Genomic DNA, 23,800 nt, shown 5'->3' on the forward strand with positions numbered 1-23,800 from the left:
ACTCATTACCGTAACGACGAGGTCTCCGTCGCCCGAGTAAAGGACTTAAGTGTCTTGACTCAAAATAAGAGACTGTATTGCATGTTAGACGTAACATTAATAAATATAAATAAATATAATAATAAAATATCAAATGATGAAAAATAAATGTTTATAAAATTTGAATATAAATTCAAATTATTATATTTTATAATTAATAATAAAAATTGAAATTTATAAATAAATAAATAAGTAAAGAAATAATGAAATAATGAAATGATAAAAATTTATGAATGTGAAATATGAAATAATGAAAAGAAATAATGAAATGAAAATGAAATTATATGAATAAATGAATAATAAAAAAAATTAAATAAATATGAAATGAAAATTATGAAATTATTATTATAAAAAAAATATGAAATGAATTTTGAAATATCTCTAAGAGATAAAGATATTTGTTGTTAAAAGAAAAAGAAATAAAATTAATTATTAATGATATGTTTATTAATAAAGAAATGAAATAAAAAATGAATATGAAATGAAATTATGAAATGATATCATAAAATATAATTAAATAATAATTATTAATAAACAAGTTATTAATAATTAAAAATGAAATAAATTAAAAATGTTTAAATAAATAAAAGAATATATTGCAATAAAGAGAAAAATAAGAATCAATAAATATTGATTTATGAATTCGACTCCAATGCTTTATGCGTGTTGCTAACTGCATTGGAAATCATGAAAAATATATATATATAAATAATAATTATAAAAAAAATATTGATTCAATTATGACCAATGAAATAATTGGTATAATTAAATAATTATTGGAAGGGATGTTACTACCTGGTAACAGCTCTTCTGGAAATCGAAAAAGATTTCAGTTTCCTAAGTGAGCTCATTCGTCATTGACGAAATTTTAATTATTTAAAGGCAAAGTCCTTAATTTTATTAATCATTAATAATGGTGATTTAATTGTTTATAAACTGAATTATTAAAATATAATTCAGAAGTTTTTTTTAAATAATTGTTGAATTATTCAAAAGTAGTAATTCATTTAATAAATAAATAATTTTGATAAACATTCCATCGATTATCAAATCTAATTTGAATTATTTAAATATAATTCATTTAATAAATAAAATTCAATATTGATAAAATTACATCAATTATCAAGGGTTGAGAAGGAAGAATAATAAATAATAAATCAAATAAATAATTGTTGATAATAATAATAATCATCAAATAGATCAAGGTAACAATTTAATTAAATAAATAATCAATAATAAATTTAAATAATAAATTGATTGTTTAAATAAATTAAATAACAAGTGAAATCGAGAGCTAAATCATTTTATAAAGCGTTAAAAATTGTAAACCGCATTTAATTGTCTAAATCAAATTTAATTTTGTTTTGTAATAATTTTTAAATAATTGTTTTGATTTAAATAAATTTGGAAGTTGTTTTAATTTTGCTTTTATTATTTTACTAAATTAATTAAATTTTATTTTACTTAATTTTTTTATAATTTTAATTATCTCTTAGACAACGAACCGTAAGTAAGTATTTTTATTTTAATTTTATTTATAATAAACAGTCATCCTTATAGCTCCGTCCCAGTTATTTCGCTCGGCGAAGGCTAAACAGGAGCACAACTATTAATATGTGTTATTTTGACGTAACACAGACATACATTGATAAAAATACTGATTGTCGTAAAAATTCGAAGAACGCATTTGAGAAAAACTTTTTTAAGCTTATGAATAATGCTGTATTTGGGAAAACAATGAAAAATGTTAGAAAACATAAAGAAATTAGGATAGTAACAAAATGGACAGGACGTTTTGGTGCAAAATCTCTAATTTCTGAGCCTAACTTTCATATTTTAACTGTTTTTGACGAAGACATGGTAATAATTGAATTAAAAAACGGTCATGTTTATTTTACGAAGCCTATCTATATTGGATTCAGTATTGTAACAATCGGTACACCTGAATCACCACTCCACCATACTTACATTTAAGAATTTTCTTTTTCTTATTTATTAAATTAAAATCAGCTTGGGTAATTCAAAGCACACCCAACATAATAATATATTATTATGTACGAACAAATACATGTATTCACACGTATACTGTTTTGTATACATATATGTTCATCTAGCTCATTTTGGGTTTGCTATGAATTCCCATTGTAAGGGTATGTGAAAACGAATGGTCAAGTTACAAGAGTAAGAAAGATAAAAGACTAAGAGTAACAAAGTAAGAAACTATGTGTTTCTCTATGCACAGCTGCACCGCTATGGCCGGCCCTTTGCTATGAGTCCGCCGACCCAATGTTTTCCAGATGTCTGCCGCGAGTCCCTTAGATCACCGTAAAAGTCATCGTAAATGTCACATAAATTCATCAAGATAATTCCTTGATCTAGTTCGATTTAAATTTTTATGACTATGATCAACAAGTCCCACGGTACCCCATGGATCTTTTCAGTATTTTTTTTTTATCACCCAAATTTTTCCTCTCGATTTTTGTTTTTTAAAATAATTATATTTTTCTAGAGTACGTAATATATTGATCGTAAAAGTCCTCATATATTTGATATGGAGAACAAGTCTCACGGTACCCCGCGAAACCTCTCTTTTCCCTTTTCACTATATGGAAATTTTTCCCTCTTGATTTTTGTTTTTTAAAATTATTTTCTTTGAGGACATCTAAAATATTAGTAATAAATGTTATTATATATTTGTCAAAGAGACATTGTTTTAAGGTGTCCCACGGTCCACCACGGAGTTATTTTTCTATCTGCATCCGGTCGCTATCAAATTCCGTGACCCCTTGAACCTCATATTTTACTCCCAGGTGTCAAAAAAATCAAAACTTCTCTATTTTATTTTTCTTCCCTTTTTTTTAACCCACTTTTGTCTTAGAGATGTGACATCATTCAGCCCCACTTTTCTATTAAACCCTTGCTATATAAACCCATGAAAAATAATCGAAGTCAGTCATTACCGCCGCAACTAAAACCCTTGTCGGATCTATCCGCGAGTAAGATTTCAACGTTCGCTCTCGTGACGCTCTACGCCTAGGCAATCAGAGGTTCTAGACCGATAATCGGAATTAAAATTAAAAATCAAAAGTCATTGCTTCTACATCTAAATCCGCGAGTAAGACTCACTGAGTCAATTTCAAAATTCGCTCTCATGACGCTCTACGCCTAGGCAATCAGAGTTCCTAGACCGATAACCGAGTTTCGATTCTTTTATTTTAAATAACTAGTGTACGTTGAGCGTGCAAGCGCGCTCGTGAAGTACGACATTGTACAGTAAATTAAAATTTGAATAATAACAACTAAAGATTACAATAAAAAGTAATAAATTATGAGAATATTCCCTTGAAAACGAAGTTTTTAACCGATTTATTAAGTTTTGTTTCGTTTAAATACACTTGCAGTGCTGCCCAAGCTCGAACTCTTGAAAAAGCTACGTACAATTGCCCATGATTAAACACGTCTTTGGTAAGGTCAACCCCAATTTTTTCAAAAGTTTGACCTTGGGCTTTATTTATGGTCATACAAAATGCTACTTTGATTGGGAATTGTCTTCTTTTAAAAGAAAATGGATAAACGTTCTCGCAATATAATGTTATTCTATTGATGAAAACAGTGTCACCAGTTTTGTCACCCGTCAAAATTTTGCATCGTATAACATTGAGACCTAAATCTAAAATCATTAACCTTGTGCCATTACATAATCCTTCACTTAAGTTAAGATTTCTAATCAGCATTACTATTGTGTACTGTCTTAAGTGTAGTTCATACGGAGGAAAATTAGGGGGATTTAGAGTATTTAAATATTCCGGTAAAATAGCATCGTCGAAATTTCCATTATCACAATTTTCGGTACTGTCAACGGCCGCATAAATTTTCTCTATGGATATATTTAAAAGTTCAACAACTTGTTTATTTATCACATCTACATCTACATTCCGAGCCGACAAAATGACAGTTTTTGTTAATTCATCGTAACGTTTTCCTCTGATAATATTTCCGTACACATTTTCAACAATGTCATTATTTTTGGATACAAAACACGCGTCAGGAAGATCTAGATCATCATTTAAGTCATTAAGACTTCCATCACCAACGTTCAGTAAAAATTCTACGAATTCTTTTTCTTCTGGCAATGCGCGCATATTTTGGGTTAAAGAAAATTTGTGAAAATGAGCCCACAATGAACTGAATTTCATGGATAAATTAACTGTTTCGGTACGGGTAGCATGAAGTTGAACTGGAAGTAATTGTCGGAAGTCACCCCCTAAAATCATTAGTTTTCCACCAAAGGGAATATCGTTGCTCATAATGTGTCGTAAAGTACGATCTATTATTTCTAAAGCGTATCTGGGTGACATCGGGGCTTCATCCCAAATAAAAACATCTACATCTTTTAAATATTTACCTTGTGATGAATTAGGTACAATGTGTGAAGACGAATCAGAAAACATAGGAACGGGTAAGCCAAAAGTTTTATGAACTGTCTTTCTATTAGGTAAAAGAGTAGCTGCGATACCTGTATAAGCCATAGTACATACATTTTTATTCATATTCCTCATTATATGACATAATGTAGTGTAGATGAATGTTTTACCAGAACCACCAGGTCCATCTATATAAACACAATGAGGGTCATCACTTTTTTTATTATTAACTAAATTTAGAACGAAATCTACTACTTCTTTTTGATTAACATTTAATTTACAATAATATGATTGGGGTTCGTCGAATGTAGGAATTTGTAATGACTCTGCGTCTATTAAATCCTCGATTTCATTTATTTGTCGCATACTGGGATATGCTGAAAGACTATAACTTTCTCGGTGAAGCATAGTATTAATATACACGTAAGCTTTATTTTGTCCGTCTTCTGCACTTAAAAGTCTACAAAAATCTTCAGACATAGCTTCTTTAAACTCTTCCCAAAGTTCTTCTGGATGAAGGGGGTGGCAATGAATTAGTATGCGAACGAATAAACAACGTAATTGTCGTGGCATCATCCATACTACCGCTTCATTTAATGTTCGTCTCCATTCTTGATCGTCTTCAATAAGCCCGGCCGCTAAACATGCCAACATATAAGTATCGTAGACAACCCCATTTACCGTTCTTAGCTCTTCAAAACTTGTTGCACCTTTGATGTTAATCAATAACAATCTAAGATGAAATAATTCAATTTGAGAGGGACTAACAGAATACATACGACCGATAACGTTGAAGTGTCGTTTACGCGGTTGCCAACATGAAACATTCGTATCATTATTTTTTTTAAACACGTAATGATATGGAATATCACTGTAAATGTACTGCCGGGCGGACGGATCACGTTGATTTAACGAAAAGTAATCTATCAACATTGTTTGCTTCTGTAGAGCCTCTTGGATATCGTTGACGTTGCAATCATCATTGATTGTTATACTTTGTTGATTTGGTAAATGGACAGGTAAGCGTGTAATGGAGTGACTTTTATTTTGTAAAGGCTTAGACAAAATTCGCCAAACGCCTTCAACAGGGCCAACATAGCGAGCATCAACAAAGTCTCGTGCTTCATCATGATTAATTACATTAACACTCGAATCATGAGATGTTTGGTTTTGATTAATTAACGGTTCAGTTCTAGCATTCGGTATATTTCTATTTATTGTTATTCCTGCCTTGTCATGGCCTTTATATACGTATTTATATAAATATTTGACTGCCCTTATAGAAGAAACAACTTCTGCGTTGATGTGACAATCAAAAGTTTCTAATAACTTCGGATTGTATGGGACCACATGGCGATTATCGAAAGTGTCATCGTTTCGTGAGAACGTTCTTCCTTCGTCTCGTCAACGGTAAAAAGGATATCCATTTTCATCCATTGTTGTTTCATTACGAAAACTTTTCGGGAATTTTTTTGAGCACGACCCGTTAACTAAACACCAATTTCCACAAGGACCATGAAGCATGTTTCTTGTAACGATATCATGCAACGTAGGATTACTTGTTTGATCTGGGATTTCTGCAGATATAAATTTATCGACATCATCGGGAGTTGTTATTTTAGAACCGTTTTTTAATGTTATTAACATATGTAAATGTGGCAATGCCCGTTTTTGAGATTCGATAACCCAGTTGTAAGCAATAACTTCACCAAAAAGATTTTGTTTCACAATCATCTGAATCAAAACATCTTTTTTTATATCAAATACACGTGCAACTAAATCAGGTCTATCCGAAGCTCTTTGTCCTGGCAATAAATTATCAGTAATTTCACGCCATTTCGGATTGCATGTCATAGTCACGAACAAATCTGGCTTACGAAATTTACGCACAATGGACATAGCATCTTGATAATGCTGCAACATATTACGTGGTGAACCACAGAAGCTCGATGGTAAAATAAAAATTTTACCTATATTGGAATTTGTATTATCATTATAGACTCGTGATTGTAAATGATCTAATAAGCCTTGATACGATCCGGCCCGTAAGTTTTTTTGATTAAATTTACAATAATTTAATCTATCTTTCTCTATCTTAACATAACTATCGACTATCCATTGTTGAGATAAACGTCGTCCCGTTAAAAAAACATTAAAGTTATTTCGAATAGCTAATCTGTACTTATAATAATCTGCACGCGTTACTCTTCGATTGGTTTTACGTGCGTATGGTATAAATTGATGCCATCCTTGATTACCATAAGGATAAAATAAAGGATAAACCCAGGGTTCAGTGTTAGGGTCCATAGTACTTAAATACTGAAATGATTTTGATGTTTTATTTTGAATTGTAACGTAAGACTCAGGAATTTCACCATCCGCATTCGTAGAGAAAACTGCGGCAACTTCATTCACTCTCTGATAATTGTACCGTCTAATATCCATACCCGGTTTGAATGTAAAAATTAAATTCAACTCATGTTCAACGGTGTCGCCGTTTGGATTAATTATTGATTGATCTTTTAGTACATCCTTCATCATTTGGTAGGATTTAGCGAAAACGTTATGTTGACGAATTGTCATATCGATAGTTTGTAAGAGGCCTCTGTCACAATCTACATTTCTTTGGGACCGATATTCTACAGCTTCCGTTGAATCCACAATAAATAACTGTCCATAGCTTGGTGATTCAGTTAAAGATGGATATAATGAAGTATTGATTTGATAATATACTTGTCCTTGAATTTTGAAACAATATGGACCCCGTCTTTGAGAAGATAAATCAACCAAGTTAGCATTAAACGAAGCGAATGAAAACGAACTATTAAAATTACGAATACGATCGAAAAAGTTTTTCGACTTTTCGTGAGTACCTTCGAATAAGGCTTTCAACAATGTCGGAAATTCTGGTAAAGGCTCTAACGCTACTTCACCATGACGACAACAGTCATTAAATGAATTAGCTTTGTTTGCCACTACTTCAGCAGCAAAATGTTTTGCATTACAATGTTTACAGTTTACGTTCATTTCACCTATGTAGTTTTCTCGAATAGTATCTATAATTTTAATGTTATTGATATTTAATCGACGCAGAGGGTCATTTTGAATCGAAGGTTCACTACTTGATTCCACTCTGTTCCAAGATTCATCTGTTACTCTACTATAATTATGTTCGGAGCACCAACTCTGCGATACAGTTGACCTAATCGGTACTGTTTTACTATAATTATGTTCAAAGTGCCGATCCTGAGATGCGGTTGATAGTGATGGTATTGGATTATTGGACGTAGAAGGCATGTCAAAAACATCATATATAGAACTATTTTCATTGATATTTAATAGCGTATCTGTAATATTTAACGAACACGAATTGTTAGACGTAATTGCATTATGTTCACCTTGTTCATATAGTGTGTTATTTGTCATCATTCGACTTCGACGTCGTAGCTCATTTTGCTTATCACGTCGTACTTTTTTGATTTCCTCTTCTTCGGCTGATGTTCGCTCAATTTTCCTACGACCCATTATCAATCTATTACTTAATATTTACAATGAAATACAATAAACGAAACTGCTTACACAAAAAACAATTCTATTAAAAATTAATTATGTAAATAGGTGAATAAAAAAAGAGTTTATTATAAAATAATATATTTAATTAATATTTCATATTACAAATCAAACATTGAATTGAATTATAAGTAATTAAAATTGATAATTTATGAGGATAATATGCAAAATATAATCGCAATCCGTACAAAATGAAGATGTAATTTAAATTTGAAATATGTTGAAGATATATTACAAATATAAAATATCTTAGCTTTTCAATATAAATTATAATAGTTTAAAAATTAAAAAATTAACGATGGTGATACAAGTTTGTTCAGTAGTATTTTTAATTCTAATTTTGTTCAAATTATTATTTTGTTTTTCACAGTACAAATAGTTAATGCTTGTTTTTATAATTCATCATGTAATTTAATTGTTGTTTGTTATTGTTTTTGTGTGTAGTTATAAGGTATAAGATTTATTTTCGTTTATATTTAAGTCAAATGAATATTTGTCTGGTTTATGCTTTATGTTATTCTTTAATCGTTATTGGTGAACTTATTATATAATATTTTTTTGTTATGATTTGTTCAAGTTTTTAGTTATTTTAAGTCATTTTATCTGTTTTTTATATCATTTATTCTTATCAGGTTCACAATTTTTAGCAATTCGATTTTTTATAACTTGTTTTTCTTAATATTCGTTTGTAATCATTCAATGTAAAATTTCAATCTTTTATTATTGTAGATATTATGTTATAAGCAGTTAGTTTATTTTATTCTTAAAAGCCGCATATGTTTTATTCAATTCGAATTCGCACTGGATATACCTGAAAAAAAAAAAAAACTTTAATTAGAATGACAAAAATAATGGTGAGAAAAGAAAAAACATCGGTAATATCGACATAGTTGGGAACACAATTGCGAGGCTCGAACACGGTTTATGTTGGTGTATCACGGTCAAATATATCATGACATTTTATCTTTCATCTTTTAAACATTTCGTTATAAATGTTGAATAAACATAAATTTAGTTATATTAATTTTAATTTTTTTTTTTTTTTTTTTATTTTAGTCAAATCATTTGAAGACAATTAATTTTTCAACTGCCCTCCTAATTATGTTCTTGTGATCAATCTTTTGTACAGTTAATTACTTTCATTACGGTCACCTACACTTTTAAGTTAAAAAATTTTTGAATTAAAGTACTTTTATTTTAATTCCCTTGTACTAATGACAAAATAAGCTATAATATAATAAAAACAATTAACATTCAATACATGTATGTGCAGTTAACATTGATAACAATTAGTTATTTATGAATTATTTTTAACAGAATTTTTCAAGTATTGTGGTAAATTAAAATTTTTAATTTTTCATTGAATCATCGTCAAATAGACAATTAAGGAACTATATTTAGACAAAAAATAGCATAAACTATCATTTCTATACTGCTAATGACAATTACCATGCGATTCAACAATGAATTGAAAATGTTTTTGCTTTAAATTATAAACAATTAAAAATATATATATTTTTACTTTTTATGCAAATTTAATTTTTTTTTGTATTTACACCCAAGCCAATAGAAAATTTCATGTTCATTGTTTTTATTTTTTCATATTATTTGGAGTCATTGTGATATAACGCTTAAAAAAAGAAAACTGTAATAGAATATTAGAGTTCAAATTATTTATTCGATGACTGTATAGCAATGAAAGTAAATAACTGAAGAAGTTAGAAAATGATAATGAGATAAAAGTGACCCAAATTTATTTTCTGATAACGTTTTCTGAAAAAGTAGAATATTACGAATTCATCAACTTTATGGGTTGAAAAAATTTGATTAATCACTTATAGACCCCGAATTGTTCCAGTTCAATAAAATTATTATAGAAACGAATTGCACAATATTAATTCATTATACACATATTCCATATGACTTATAAAGATACTTACGTATAATCGAAAAGGATCTTCATCAATAGCCGAGCTAGTATCGTTTTTACACGATTCGTTTCTCAAAACACAGCTATTGTATATCAAAATTATTACAACGGTTATTGATGATAAAAATAATTTTATCACCGTTAGCGATGTTCTTAAATGACAAATAATGTTTTTGTCAAGTATTATGCGATATAAATAATGATAATGTACTATTATTAGTATCAAAGTATATTTCCGATATAAATATCAGTAAATTTTTGTTTAATTTTAAGGCTAAATTATTCACGTTAATATAAGTTTATTATTATAGTTAACTTTCCACAGCCTAAAATATATCTCCAATAACCGCTTCGACTACTTATCAGACAGGCACTTAACAGACGTTGATAATATAAGTTTATTATTATAGATAACTTTCCACATCCTCAAATATATCTCCAATAACCACTTCGACTACTTATCAGACAGGCACTTAACAGACGTTGATAAAAGTCAGAAAGCTGAAAAACAAAAACTGACGTAAATTTGCCATCAATTGGAAAGAAATTAAACACAGATACTATTGATTTCATTTGTTAGAAATTCAAGACTGCGATTGGACGTTAAAACAAAAGTAAACTTTTAGAGTGAACGAATAGGGTAGGTGTCTTTCACGCATATCTCGTTTACCCATATGTATCAATTACCCATATCCCGATGATACATATTCCAATTATCCAAATTCTTATTACACATATATTTGATTACACATATGTTCAATTATTCATATCCAAATGATACATATATAATTTATTTTTCACCGGAAATTTATTAATTTGAGTTATTAACCGCAATTTATAAAAATGTATTTTCTTTTCATTTTTGTAGGTGGAGCCACAATATTTAAATTAATTTGAATTTTAAACAACCATATAAAAAAAAGCAGGAAAAATATGGGTGTGAATGTAGAAGACATCAGTCAAATTTAAGATTATAAATAAATATATATATAAATATAAATGTATATATAAATATAAATAATAATATATAAATATGAATATAAATAAAAAAATTCACTTATTAGTTTCAAAATTATTTTTAATTTTATTTTTTTCAGCTATTAAATCTATTGATTTATTTTAAATTTGTCTAATGTCTTCTACATTCACGCTCATAATTAAACTTATGTATTTAAAACGTAATTATTTTTAAAAAATAAAAATTTTTTAAATAACAAAATATTAATCATGTAAAAAGTATTTTTCATTAAATTTTTATTCAGTTAAATACTTTTTTTTTTATTGCACAATTAAGTATTAAAAAATAATTAATAATGAAAATAAAATAAATTATTTTGATACTTCTAAAAACAATTAAAAAGAAAAAAATTAAGATTTTAAATTCGTTACGTTAACGTGAATAATTGGTGGGGAAAGTAAAAATTTTATGCCACAAGAAATCATTTTTTTATTTATAATCAGACAAAAAACACAATATATATTTTTTTACCTTCTCCATAGATTTATACACTTTCACTAATCTATATAATAAGTTGATTTAACAATGAAAATTATTTATTATTTAAATAAAAATTTTTTATTTAAAATTAGTTATATTTAAAATGCTTGTTCATTTCCATGCTTCTTTTGATGTGGTTAAGTTCAAATTAATTTAAATATTGTGGCTCTACCTACAGAAATGGCAAGAAAATACATTTTTATAAATTACGGTTAATAATCCAAATTGATGAATCACCCATGAACCACAAACTATATATGTATCATCGGGATATGTATCATTGAACATATGTGTAATCAAATATATGTGTAATAAGAATTTGGATAATTGGAATATGCGTCATCGGGATATGGGTAGTTGATACACATGGGTAAACGGGATATGCGTAAAAGACACCTACCCAACGAATATAAGGAGTGCAATCTTTTATGAGCATAAAAGTATAATGCCAATCTGGTACGCAAATGCAGCCTTTTTTCAAATTTCCCCCAAGGAATTGACGATTTGTAGCGCTATCCTTATTTGCGTTTCTAAATATAGTAAAAATAGCTTCTCTTTAAAAATTTAAATACGACGCATGTGCTGTTCCATCCTCATGAATGTTGCGTATATGGCCGAGTTCGTCAGCTCCTCCTACATGAAGAAATTTATCATTTTCATGAAACGCATGCGCAAACTGCACCTTCCGGCTGCTTACTGCGAACGTGCTATTACCACTCAGCTGAAAAGTACAATGTGCACATGCGCTTCCATTAAAATGGAAAATAACTGATGTAAAGTAGCAAATAAAAAAAAATGTAATTCATAATGTGTCAAAATGTAGAGGGGAAGTAGGTACTTACTGAACGTGTAATTATCGGTAGACCTCTAAAAAATAACCTATAATAACAAATTTCAAAGCAAAATAAAACAAATAATAATAATTGATTTTATAATAATTTATAGGAAGGAACAGAAGTCGAAACGACTTAGAGAAAATTAATTGCATTTGCATATATTTTTTTTTATTCATTGACTTATTGCGTGTCATTTAACAAAAGTATCAATTAAATTTTAACATCATTTAACATTACATACAATGAGTGTTAATGTAGCGGACATCAGACAAATTTAAAATTATTAATAAATAGAGTAAATAATTTAAAAGATAATAATTTGAAAAAATGCAGTCTTTAATTTCAAAATTTTTTAAATGTGCATTTTTAAAAATTTTATTATTATAAATTATTTACTCCATTTATTAATAATTTTAAATTTGTCTGATGTCTGCTACATTCACAATCATTACATATAACTACTACAGTTATGACAATTACAAGTAGATAAAATCTTTAAAAGAATTACAGTAACAGTCATTGACATATCTTCAACACGTTTTTAGACACTCGGTGTCTTTCATTAACAATCGAATCACATAATTTGCTTAAAATTTAATTAATGATTAATACATCACATAAGTAAAATTAATTGTAACTTACTGGCTAAAACCTTACAAACATTTTACAGAGCAATAATCAGGTCACAATTCTCTTAATCTAACAGTATTAATCTTGTGAATATGTAATAAATACGGATTGATTGCATCGACACTTTTAAGTTTAATTTTTACGTGCATAAAAATAAAATAAGATTAAATAGCAGTTTTTCTTTTTTGGATATGACTAATGATGCAATAGTAGTAATGAATTAAGAGAAGCTTAGAATAAAAGTAAATGTTACCACGTACACAGAAATAAGGATTTCTTGATGTAAGAAATTTATGCTGTTAGGAAATTTTAACTGACCTCAAGAAACTTTTACTATTACGATGTAAAAATACATAATCTTAAAGCGAGAAAAAATTTTGTTTTTAACAAGAAAAACTGTTTTTAGCTAAGAAATTTTTTTAGTCTTGAAATTTTATTTTTTTTCGAAATTTATGTTGTAAAAAATTCCTTGTGCCAAGAAATCGCTTCTTTCTGTGTATAGATATATTCAAGTACCACTTACTGACTGGGGCTTACGTCACTATCTTAGAAATAATAATTACTGACTAATCAGGTCATATTTTATAATTATTCTATAAAACTCAGTCTCATTATATGAATCACTGTCTTAAATGTACAGTCAATGAAGTTGTTATTGAATATATTATCGAAGTTGTAGCAAAGGGTAAAAATAATAAACTGATAATCTTCATATTAATTAAAATGATTTGACAATTGATCAATAAAAAATAACTGTTATTAATAAAATTAAACTGAAGATAAATTTTTCGACTGCAAATCAAATGTTTAGAAAAATATAAGAAACTGAAGTGATCACGAAAACTTAAGATGAATTCAAATTTTGACGTAAATGAAGTTAATTAATATGAAGATTATCGTTTTTTAAGAAAAGTAATTAAATTTAAAAAAAAACAAAGATTGAATATCTCAAATTGCGACATTTCAAGAAGTAAAATTTACTTGAACGTGAATGAGATGGGTGATGTTTACTTGTCAAAAGGAGATCTTTTATTTGGTAACTGTCCAGCAAATCCTTCGTGCTTCCGCTTCGGTGTTTGGAAGCCAATGATACGCAGCTGATTATCCAACAATGCTGCCTTGTCCTCATCCAGAGTGGTGTTCTCGTTTGTTTGGATTACAAACTGCGGAGCACCATCTATATTTAAATAGAAAAAGAGAAAATTACAATTGTATGCTGTCAAGAATATTGAAATAGATAAACAACACTATTAATAATATTTACCATAATTTACAAAAAGTTGCCCTAGTAGTCGTAGAAAACTACCTTTTTGAAACACCTTCTTATCATCATACCGAAGAATTTTAACTGGCAGCTTGTAATTATCTTTGACGATCACACCTGCCCCATAACTACCGCCATATGCAGACATTTTCAAAAAGGGCTGCTTAAGATAACCTTCGACATCTGAAACAATTAAAAGAACGAAAATTAAAACGAAACTGAAGTTAGCCGAAGTCTAATAATTTTTGGATTATTTTTTAAACGATAAGTTATAAAAAACACAGTTGCAAGTTAACGCTTGAAGGAGACGGTTGTGCCGTAGCGGTTCAGCGAGTATTCTTAAGTGTTGGCAATTAACATAAACTACTTCATAGTGAGTCACTACAGTTATTGTTCATAAAAATATTTAACAGTGCGCAGTGATTGTGTACCCCTAGTGTCTGTAAAACACCCAACTATAGGGATACTTCTTTGACTACAGAGAAGCCCCACAATTATAATGTCGTCCCCAAACAGAAGTTTAGCTAATGTCACTAACACCGTTGTGTTTCCTACTAAGGAACAAGCCATCGTAATTGACGCAATCGAAAATGTACCAATTGACGAGTATGCCAGAGCTATAGGTAACAAAGTTGGTGCAACGGAAGTACGCTTCATCTCCAGAATATCACGTGATCGTGTTTGCATCTATGTATCGAGCAAAGAATTAGCCGATAAGCTCATCGAAAAACACAAGCATGTAATTATCGCTGGTACCAGTCTTACAATAAGCCCCATGTTTACACGGAATAAGAGGATTAATCCTATTTCTAATATTTCCTTCTTAAGAGCTGGTATCGACAAAAAAGACTATGCTCACTGTTATAGCTTCAGGCGTCAAATGTTCATTACACCGGAAGAAATGGAAGCAATGCCTGGTAAAATCCCAATTACATACGACGGTGTCACCAACTGGATATATTTATCCAACGATACAATGAAATGTTTCATATGTAAAAAAGAAGGCCACCAAGCCAAAAATTGTCCCTACGACAAAGACACCGCAACGGGCGTCACAAGCGATATCTCGAACCAAAAACTACAATCACATCAAGATCCTAAATCAATTTTGCCCATCAGCATATCAAGTACTTCTGCTACCAACGACAAGTTCTCTATGCCTCCCCCACCAATTGCTACCGACGATAATTCAAGTAACCAAACGAAGAACCTACAAAGCAAGCGCGCTCTCTCAGACTCAAACAGCACCATTACTACAAAGTCATCCACAAACACCCCCACTACTACTATTACCGATGAAACTAAATTCAGACAAGAAATTCAACACAAGGCAACAAAAAAAGCTAAAGTGGATAGTGAAAAAAGTAAGACTTTGTACATCCCGGAAATTGAACGTGAAATGCTAAACAACAAAAATAAATATCCACTCACATACCTTCAGTTAATCAACTTCCTCGAAAAAGCACTCAGCAATTCAAATCCCAAGATCATCGCAAATGAATTCACTGACAACCCGATGGACATTATCAACATGCTCACACAACTACGCCCGTTACTTATCCCAAGAGGGCTAAAAAATCGGTTTAGTAGATTAATAAAAAAACTATGTAACCAAGAAAGCACAGGTTCCGAGATATCACAAGACTCATATACTTCTGATTCCAGTATGGACCTTGAAGAAATTTAATCACTCAAATCACAACATGGCTCCTCAATCTCAATCCTCAACACTCAACATCTCTTACAGTTTAATACAATGGAACACAAATGGCTTCTATGCTAGATTCGAACACATAAAGTTATTAATAAACAACTACTTACCAACAATACTATGTGTACAAGAAACTAACTTCAAGACCAACCAATCTGCCTCGTTGAAAGATTTCAAATGTTACCAAAAAAATAGAGCTGATTATGCACATGCTAGTGGAGGTGTAGCAATTTTTGTCAGCGAAAGTCTACAAGCCAGCGAAGTTCCAATCATTTCACCCCTTGAAGTCGTAGCAATCAACACTAAATTACCACACAGAATGTGCATTTGCAATATCTACCTACCAAACAGCCAAGACATTAATATAGACGAAATACTAAACATCATCAAGCAACTGCCCAAACCACTCATGTTAGTTGGTGATTTCAACAGCCACAATCACTTATGGGGATCTTCATACACTGACCCTAGAGGCACAGCTATCGAACAAATCTTAGAAGAGCCAGAAATTATACTGTTAAACGATGGTAGATCAACGCACTTTTCTGCAAGGTCTGGCAATGAAACAGTCATAGACCTCACCTTTTGTAGTAACAACATTGCCAGTAAGCTACATTGGAATCCTCTAAAAGATTTGTATGACAGCGATCATTACCCCATTCTGATTGAAATTGAAACTAACTTAAACACTCACGAAACCCCGCACAAAACAACCAAATGGCAGTACAATCGAGCAGATTGGAAGGCATATGCCATTCATGCAGGAACGCTAATCAGTAAACTCCCGCAAATAAATCCCGACAAGTCAATAGATTATGTTATGGAAAAATTCACAGATGCACTAAGTCAAGCTGCAGATTCGAGTATCCCCAAACACGAAATAAAATCGAAGTGTAAATGGAAAAAAGTACCTTGGTGGAACAACGAATGTGAACAGGATATAAAAAACAAAAAAAAAGCTTTCAATAGATACAAAAAACATAGTACAGATATCAATAAAATTATCTATAATCAAGCAAGAGCCAAGGCCAGGCGTACTATCAAAGACAGCTACAAAAAATCATGGCAAAATCTTCTTCAATCTTTTAACTATCACACGTCCACCGAAACCATCTGGAAATTCATAAAAAGGTATCAAGGTAAACAGTCTTCCTGGACTCCCAAATTTTTAATTGATCACGACGGAACCTCATCTGCAGCACCAATCGATATGGCTAATATGTTAGCCAAAACGTTTGCTAAAAATTCAAGTAACAGCAACTATAGTCAAGAGGCTCTTGATTATAAACAAAAATTTGAAAAATATAACAATACAAATATACCCGAATTCACCAAAGAAGTTAACCCTACTAGCCCAACAGCAATCCTTAACGTACCCTTCACCATGATGGAACTAAATGCAGCACTGAATGCCAGTAAGAACTCAAGCCCAGGACCCGACAACATACCAGTAATCCTAATCAAGAACCTAGCTAAATCTAGCCTGGACTACCTACTACAGCTGTACAATTATATTTGGGCTCACCATTTATACCCAAAAACTTGGAAATATGCTATAGTCATCCCTCTTGCAAAACCTAAAAAAGATCAGTCAATCGCATCTAACTACCGACCAATATCATTGACATGTAATTTATGCAAATTATTGGAAAAATGATTAACCGTAGACTGATCTGGTACCTAGAAACACATCAATGGCTTGCACCTACGCAGTTTGGATTTAGACAGTTTAGGTCAACAGCCGATCATTTAAATACGGTGCAAACGGATATTAGTGAAGCACTCGCAACCGGTCTACAATGTACAATTCTCTCTCTTGACTTAGAGAAAGCCTATGATACAGTTTGGAGATATCGCATAATAGACATCCTAGCAAATAAACTCATGATTCAAGGTCACTTGCTACACTTTGCATATAACTTCATCTGCAGCCGCAAGATTTGAGTCCGAATTGGTAACTGCTTATCAGGAGTCGAAGAGATAGAAAACGGTGTGCCACAGGGCTCGGTACTGAGCTCAACTCTATTTCTTATAGCCATAAATGATATGATGGCTGTTATTCCCAAACCGATCAAGGTCAGAGCATTCGCAGATGACACATCACTGGTGTGTACCGGAAAAGCAACTACGACCATTAAAATCCTTCAGGAAGCGCTAAACAAACTACTGAATTTCTGTACAGCATCTGGCTTTAAAATCTCTGCCCCTAAAACCGAATATATAATAATTTCAAAGAAGAGATTCGAAACCACTGAAAAATTATATCTAAATAAGATTGAAATAGGCAGGAAAAAAGAAATAAAAATCCTTGGTCTCACATTCGACAGCAAACTAACATGGAAACCGCATATAAAAAACTTGGTAGTCCAATGCAAAAAACGTATAAACATCATGAAAGTCCTCTGTGCAAATAATAGAGGAGCCAACAGAGACATTCTAATGAACACCTACAAAGCAATCGTCAGAGCAAAAATCGACTATGGCGCCACGGTATACAGCTCAGCGGTAAAAAGTACACTACAACTATCAGATCCGGTACAAACCACCGCTATAAGACTAGCCATCGGGGCATTTCGGAGCAGCCCAAGACTAAGCATCTTAGCAGAAGGTATGGAACCTCCACTCGACTTGAGAAGAACCGCCCTCCAATTAAAATATGCAGCATCAAGCATATGTCTAACCAACAACCCCTTGCAAGAGACTACATCTTTGTCCACTGCGACTGAAAAAGTCTACGCCAAACACCTACAGATACCTAAACCCATTCAATACAGAGTAAAAAATATCCGACAGGATCCACTGCTAAGCAAAAGTCTAATCTTACCGAGACAAACTCACCCCTTACCTCCCTGGGAAAAACTTGAATTCACCATCGACTACTTTATACACAATGAAACATACGGTAAAGACAATATTCCTAACATTATGTACACCAACCTTTTTAACGAGCTATCTAACAACTATAAAGACCATGTGCACATATATACCGACGGCTCCGTATACAACAACAAGAAAGGGTGTGCAATAGTACACGATGACACTGAAATATTATTTAAACTACCTGATTCGTTCACTATTTTCTCATGTGAGGCCTTTGCCATTGATAAAGCCATAGATACCGCATCAGAACTCCAACAACCCAAGATAATAATTTTCTCAGACTCTAAAGCCACACTTGACGCAGTGGGCAACAAACATAACAAGAACACAAGAATACAGTTGATCCAACAGAAGTTACAAAATGCAATTAAAATAGGTACAGAAATAGTTCTAGCATGGGTACCGGCCCACCAAGGTATCACCGGTAACGAAAAAGCAGACAAAGCAGCAAAAAAATCCGTCACTGAAGGTCAGGACTACACTCAAGTCCCAACAACCGTAGAAGACTACAAAAAACTAATCGATCAGTATACTAAAATCAAATGGAACATACGATGGACCAATTCACAATCAGCACTTCATCTAACCAGGAAAAACATCTGGGAAATAGCTCCAAACCTTACTGACCGAAGGCTCCAATGCATCGTAACTAGGCTGCGGATAGGACATACAAAAATGACACATGGTCACCTGTTTTCCAAGACGCCCATCAACACTTGCCCCCACTGCAGAATACCCATAACGGTTGAGCATCTACTCGTGGATTGTGTCAATAATACATACAAAAAAAGTAACCTACCGACTAACCTTAGAGAGTGTCTAAACAACCTGGAGAATATACACAAGATCATCAAACTGCTAAAAGACACGGAACTGTTAACCAACATCTAATGTTTCTCCTATCTATGTGTAATTTTTGTAATCTCAAAACCTAATGTATATTATTGGGGTCGCTAATGACCCAGCTGTCGATGCGACCTTAAATAAACATAAATAAAAAAAAAAAAAAAAGTTATAAAAAAAAAAATTTGAAAAAATTGCACCTATAGAATTTTTGATTTTGTACATGCGCATATCTTTAGTTTTTATTTTTTTAAAAATTAAATTGTTGAAAAAAAAACCAAAAATTTTCAATAGGCTGCTAACTTCAAGATCATAATAAATTAAATGATAAATTAAATCAATGTTATTATTATTAAATTGAATTAATGTAATTACTTACAAATCATTCCACCTGCATCCATGACGTCTTCAATTTTAACTTCAGGAATGTCAGTGGGGGCAACTGTCATATCTTCAAATTTCTGGTCCTCGATGATAATGACCGTTCCTGGCAAGACAACGATTTCTACATGAACCGTCGATTCGTTTTGATTCTTGTACCATGGGTTGGGCAGAGTTGAGCGTCCTCGTGTGAGCGTTATAACCTATGAATATAAAATCAAAAAAATTATATAAGAATAATAATAAAATTAAACATTACAATGTATAAAAATGTAAAAACTTTATATTTACGGTACGATCTTGAAGTAATGGAGAGTATTTGATTGCTAACTCTCCCCAAAACAAAACACGCACTCTTGAATTGCTACCATTGTTGATCACCACCTTGAGTAGTGATGACGCCTTTTTTTGATTGACCGGACCGGTATTAACCGTCCTCATACCCTCAATTAAGTCGACGTATCCACGAAGTTCACTGAAATAACAATAAAGATGAATAAAAGCAAACGATTAAAATTTATAACCCTCAATTAATTACAGGCTAATTGATATTTTAAAATGTAACTAATAATTTTAAATAGAATCAAAAAATACTCACATGCTTTCATCCCCAGAAATCCATGCATTTATTTCAGCATCCAATGTAAAAGATGCTAACAACGATTCACAAGTCATGATAAGATTTTAAGTACAGCAATGAATGTTTCAGAGAAGCGACTGATCACAACGAAGGTTGACGAACGAAAGAACGACTTGGTCAAATATTTTTAAGACCACAAACTATAATTGATGTCTCTCGGACGCTATCGCTAGAAGTCTCTGTATGACGTTATTATACCGCCACCTCGGCCCCTATTACAATTGAAGCCCGTTGAGTACCCGCTTTATGGTGTGTTTGGATCCTTCACCCAACGCACTGGGATGCCTGCTATATACGCGGGAAAATTTGAATTTATAATTAAATTAGTATAAAAAAAATTAATAACCAATAAAAAAAGTCTATGAATTATCAAGTATACTGATGATAAAAGTGAAAAATTTGAATGAACATATCTTAATATCCTAATTATAAATAATCTTTGGAAATAGTATTTATTTATTTATTTATTTATCAACTTATTTACAAATAATGTTTTAGAATACAAATTTATATAATAATCAATTCTTTGTCAATAAATATAAATAACAAACAAATCGATTATTGATTAATAAAAAATCCTTATAAAAAAATTCAGATGAAATATATGTAAAGCCAAACTATTCCTAACGTGATTGTTCAATAGCAAAAAAATTATGCAAACGACATGAAAATATACATTTAAAATAATTACATGATAAACAACACACATAAGCTTGCGCGCGAAACATGTATGCTAGTAGAAATAAAATTCGATTATATCATGCTTTCTATCTGCAGTAAATATGCATGTATAAATTTTGTGTACGTGCAGCTTGATAAAATTGATTTTTCTTTATTTATGATTCTTATTAATTAATAATTGACTTTTTCTGATATTTATATTGATGATTTATTTTATAAAGGTTATTCATAACTGAGATACTAAAATCTGTTTACTTGAGTTGTACTCTAATTAGCAGACTTATTGATTTAAAAATTATTTTTTTATTGGTTATTCATTTATTTATTACATATTTAATTATGAATTAAAATTTTCCCGGATATATAGCAGGCACCCCAGTGCGCCGGGCGAAGCATCAGAACCCAAGAGGGGGCGGGTCGTTATCGGACGCACGCTTAACGGATGTTAACTGTACTTCGAAAGACTTAGGGTGCGTTCCACCTGACGTTCACAACGCCACGCTCATGTGTATTTAGATAGAATTTTGAGGCGTTTTGAGCGTTGTGGACGCTTAGTGGAACGCACCCTTAACATATTATTTTGATAACACATAAATATACATAAATATAATATAGTATCTGTTCATGATATATTATTCTGTCGTTTATGTATACTATATGCTGTGTCTAACCAATCACGTTACGAATAGTTTGGCCCACATACATTTCATCTAAATTTTATTATAGGATAATTTCGCGACTTAAAATTTTATTTTTAAAACCTTTCCTCGTGAGGTCCTTCGCCTAGGCATCTGGACTCCTAGGTTGGATACCTAAGATAAAATCTTTTGAGTTCGCGTTAGAATTAACTAAACTCCCTCACGTGACGTCCACCGCCTAGGTAATCGGAGTCCTTGTTCGGGAATAGTTTATCCTCTTAATAAAACCCTTAAAATTAAATATATATATTTATATATATCATCATAAATTCACTCGACAGCAAAGCCGGCCTTTTGGTTCAGCGTGCAGTGCGTTCGTGTGAATAGATTCAACCAGTGAATCTCAATTAAAAACTATCATAAAATATTGTAAACTCCTGTGTACACAAATTCAAACTGGTGAATTTGGAGTGAGTGTGTGTGCAGGTATATCAACCCTTCTGGGTAAGTCTAAAGTTATAATATTTACATGTAAGATTCAACCTGTCAATATACTACACATGTTTTTCTTTTTAGACATTCGTCTTTTCATTTACTGTCCTTTTTCTCCAGCATTCAAGTGCTAGTAATTTAAGTCATAGTAAACCCTAAGTAAGACGGAGAAGGAACACGGTCTTCTCGAGGGCCCATATTCATCGACCCAATATCCCTCTCGCTCAAAAATCCCGGACCTACCCTAACGCCACGCAGGTCATTGAACGGGACGGTCTATAGTACATCCGCTCGGTACGAGTAGACAAATAAGTTATAAAACGATAAGAAATTAAAACATTCTTATATCAGCCACGTGACGCCAATTCCTTGGTTGGATGACAGAATATAATTTCATATTATAACTTATAATTTAATGATCGGTACCTAATCATCCATAAGTTCTCACACTAACCACGTGACGGTTCAATCGAACTCCTTGGCTGAGTTATAGAACGAGATAATTCGGTATTCCGATATTAAATAATTAACAATATAACCCTTTCGCCCGTCGCCTTCACTCACTCCGATCGTGACAGTATACTTGACTTAGCTAAGACATTCATCTATGATTTCCATTATAATTATATAAAGAAAAATTTTCATAATGAGACCTTAATATTAATGTATACAGATACTGATAGTCTCATTTATCATTTTACAGTACCTAATATCTACGAAATTATTAAACGCGACATTCATAAATTTGATACATCTGATTATTCTCCAAATAATGAATATAATATTCTATTAAAAAATAAAAAAGTAATAGGTCTTATGAAAGATGAAAATAATGGTAAAATTATGGAGGAATATATAGGTTTAAGAGAAAAGCTTTATACATATAGAAAAAATAAAGATAATGGCGTTTATAACGTTCCTTACTATTCGTCACAACCCACGGTGGAGTGTGGGGTGTGCAGAATAGCCGTTATGGCCCACCGATGGTGAAACTGAAAATAAAATAATAAACAAAACCAAAAAATCCTTTGGAGATGCTCACGATCCCAATAGATACACAGCTCTTCTCAGGCTGGGTTAGACAACCGAATTGGGCGCCAGTTCGTGTACCCCACGAACAAAATAACAAATTAACAATAAATAAAAAATGAAATGAAAATGAAATAATAAAATAAACAGAAAGCAGTTTCAGGTATTGGAAAAGGAAAGCAAGAAAGAGATAGTTTGCAATAGATAGATAATCAAATTTAAATAAATCCCGGGTTGGTAGCCATTTACCCGATATATTTAATTTAATAAAGAAATTTGTTTCGACGGATATTAACAATAATAAAAAATATAAA

General features: G+C 31.4%; 3 protein-coding genes across 3 annotated transcripts; all 3 read right to left on the reverse strand.

Annotated features, from left to right (window-relative positions):
• Positions 1-3,365: 3,365 nt before the first annotated feature.
• LOC130665907 (uncharacterized) lies at positions 3,366-5,836 on the reverse strand. The gene is made up of 2 exons (XM_057466536.1): positions 5,794-5,836; positions 3,366-5,704 (listed from the first exon to the last, which is right to left on the reverse strand). Exons 1-2 carry the CDS (start codon positions 5,834-5,836, stop codon positions 3,366-3,368), a joined length of 2,382 nt encoding a protein of 793 aa, XP_057322519.1.
• A 31-nt stretch (positions 5,837-5,867) lies between these two features.
• LOC130665909 (uncharacterized) lies at positions 5,868-7,988 on the reverse strand. Its single transcript, XM_057466537.1, has one exon. It carries the CDS (start codon positions 7,986-7,988, stop codon positions 5,868-5,870), a length of 2,121 nt encoding a protein of 706 aa, XP_057322520.1.
• Positions 7,989-13,728: 5,740 nt separating this feature from the next.
• LOC130665493 (uncharacterized) lies at positions 13,729-20,203 on the reverse strand. The gene is made up of 3 exons (XM_057465913.1): positions 20,005-20,203; positions 14,192-14,374; positions 13,729-14,104 (listed from the first exon to the last, which is right to left on the reverse strand). Exons 1-3 carry the CDS (start codon positions 20,072-20,074, stop codon positions 13,935-13,937), a joined length of 423 nt encoding a protein of 140 aa, XP_057321896.1. The 5' UTR covers positions 20,075-20,203; the 3' UTR covers positions 13,729-13,934.
• Between the last annotated feature and the right edge of the window lie 3,597 nt (positions 20,204-23,800).

This window comes from Microplitis mediator, chromosome 3 (assembly GCF_029852145.1).
Source record: "Microplitis mediator isolate UGA2020A chromosome 3, iyMicMedi2.1, whole genome shotgun sequence".
Classification (NCBI taxonomy): Eukaryota; Metazoa; Arthropoda; class Insecta; order Hymenoptera; family Braconidae; genus Microplitis; species Microplitis mediator.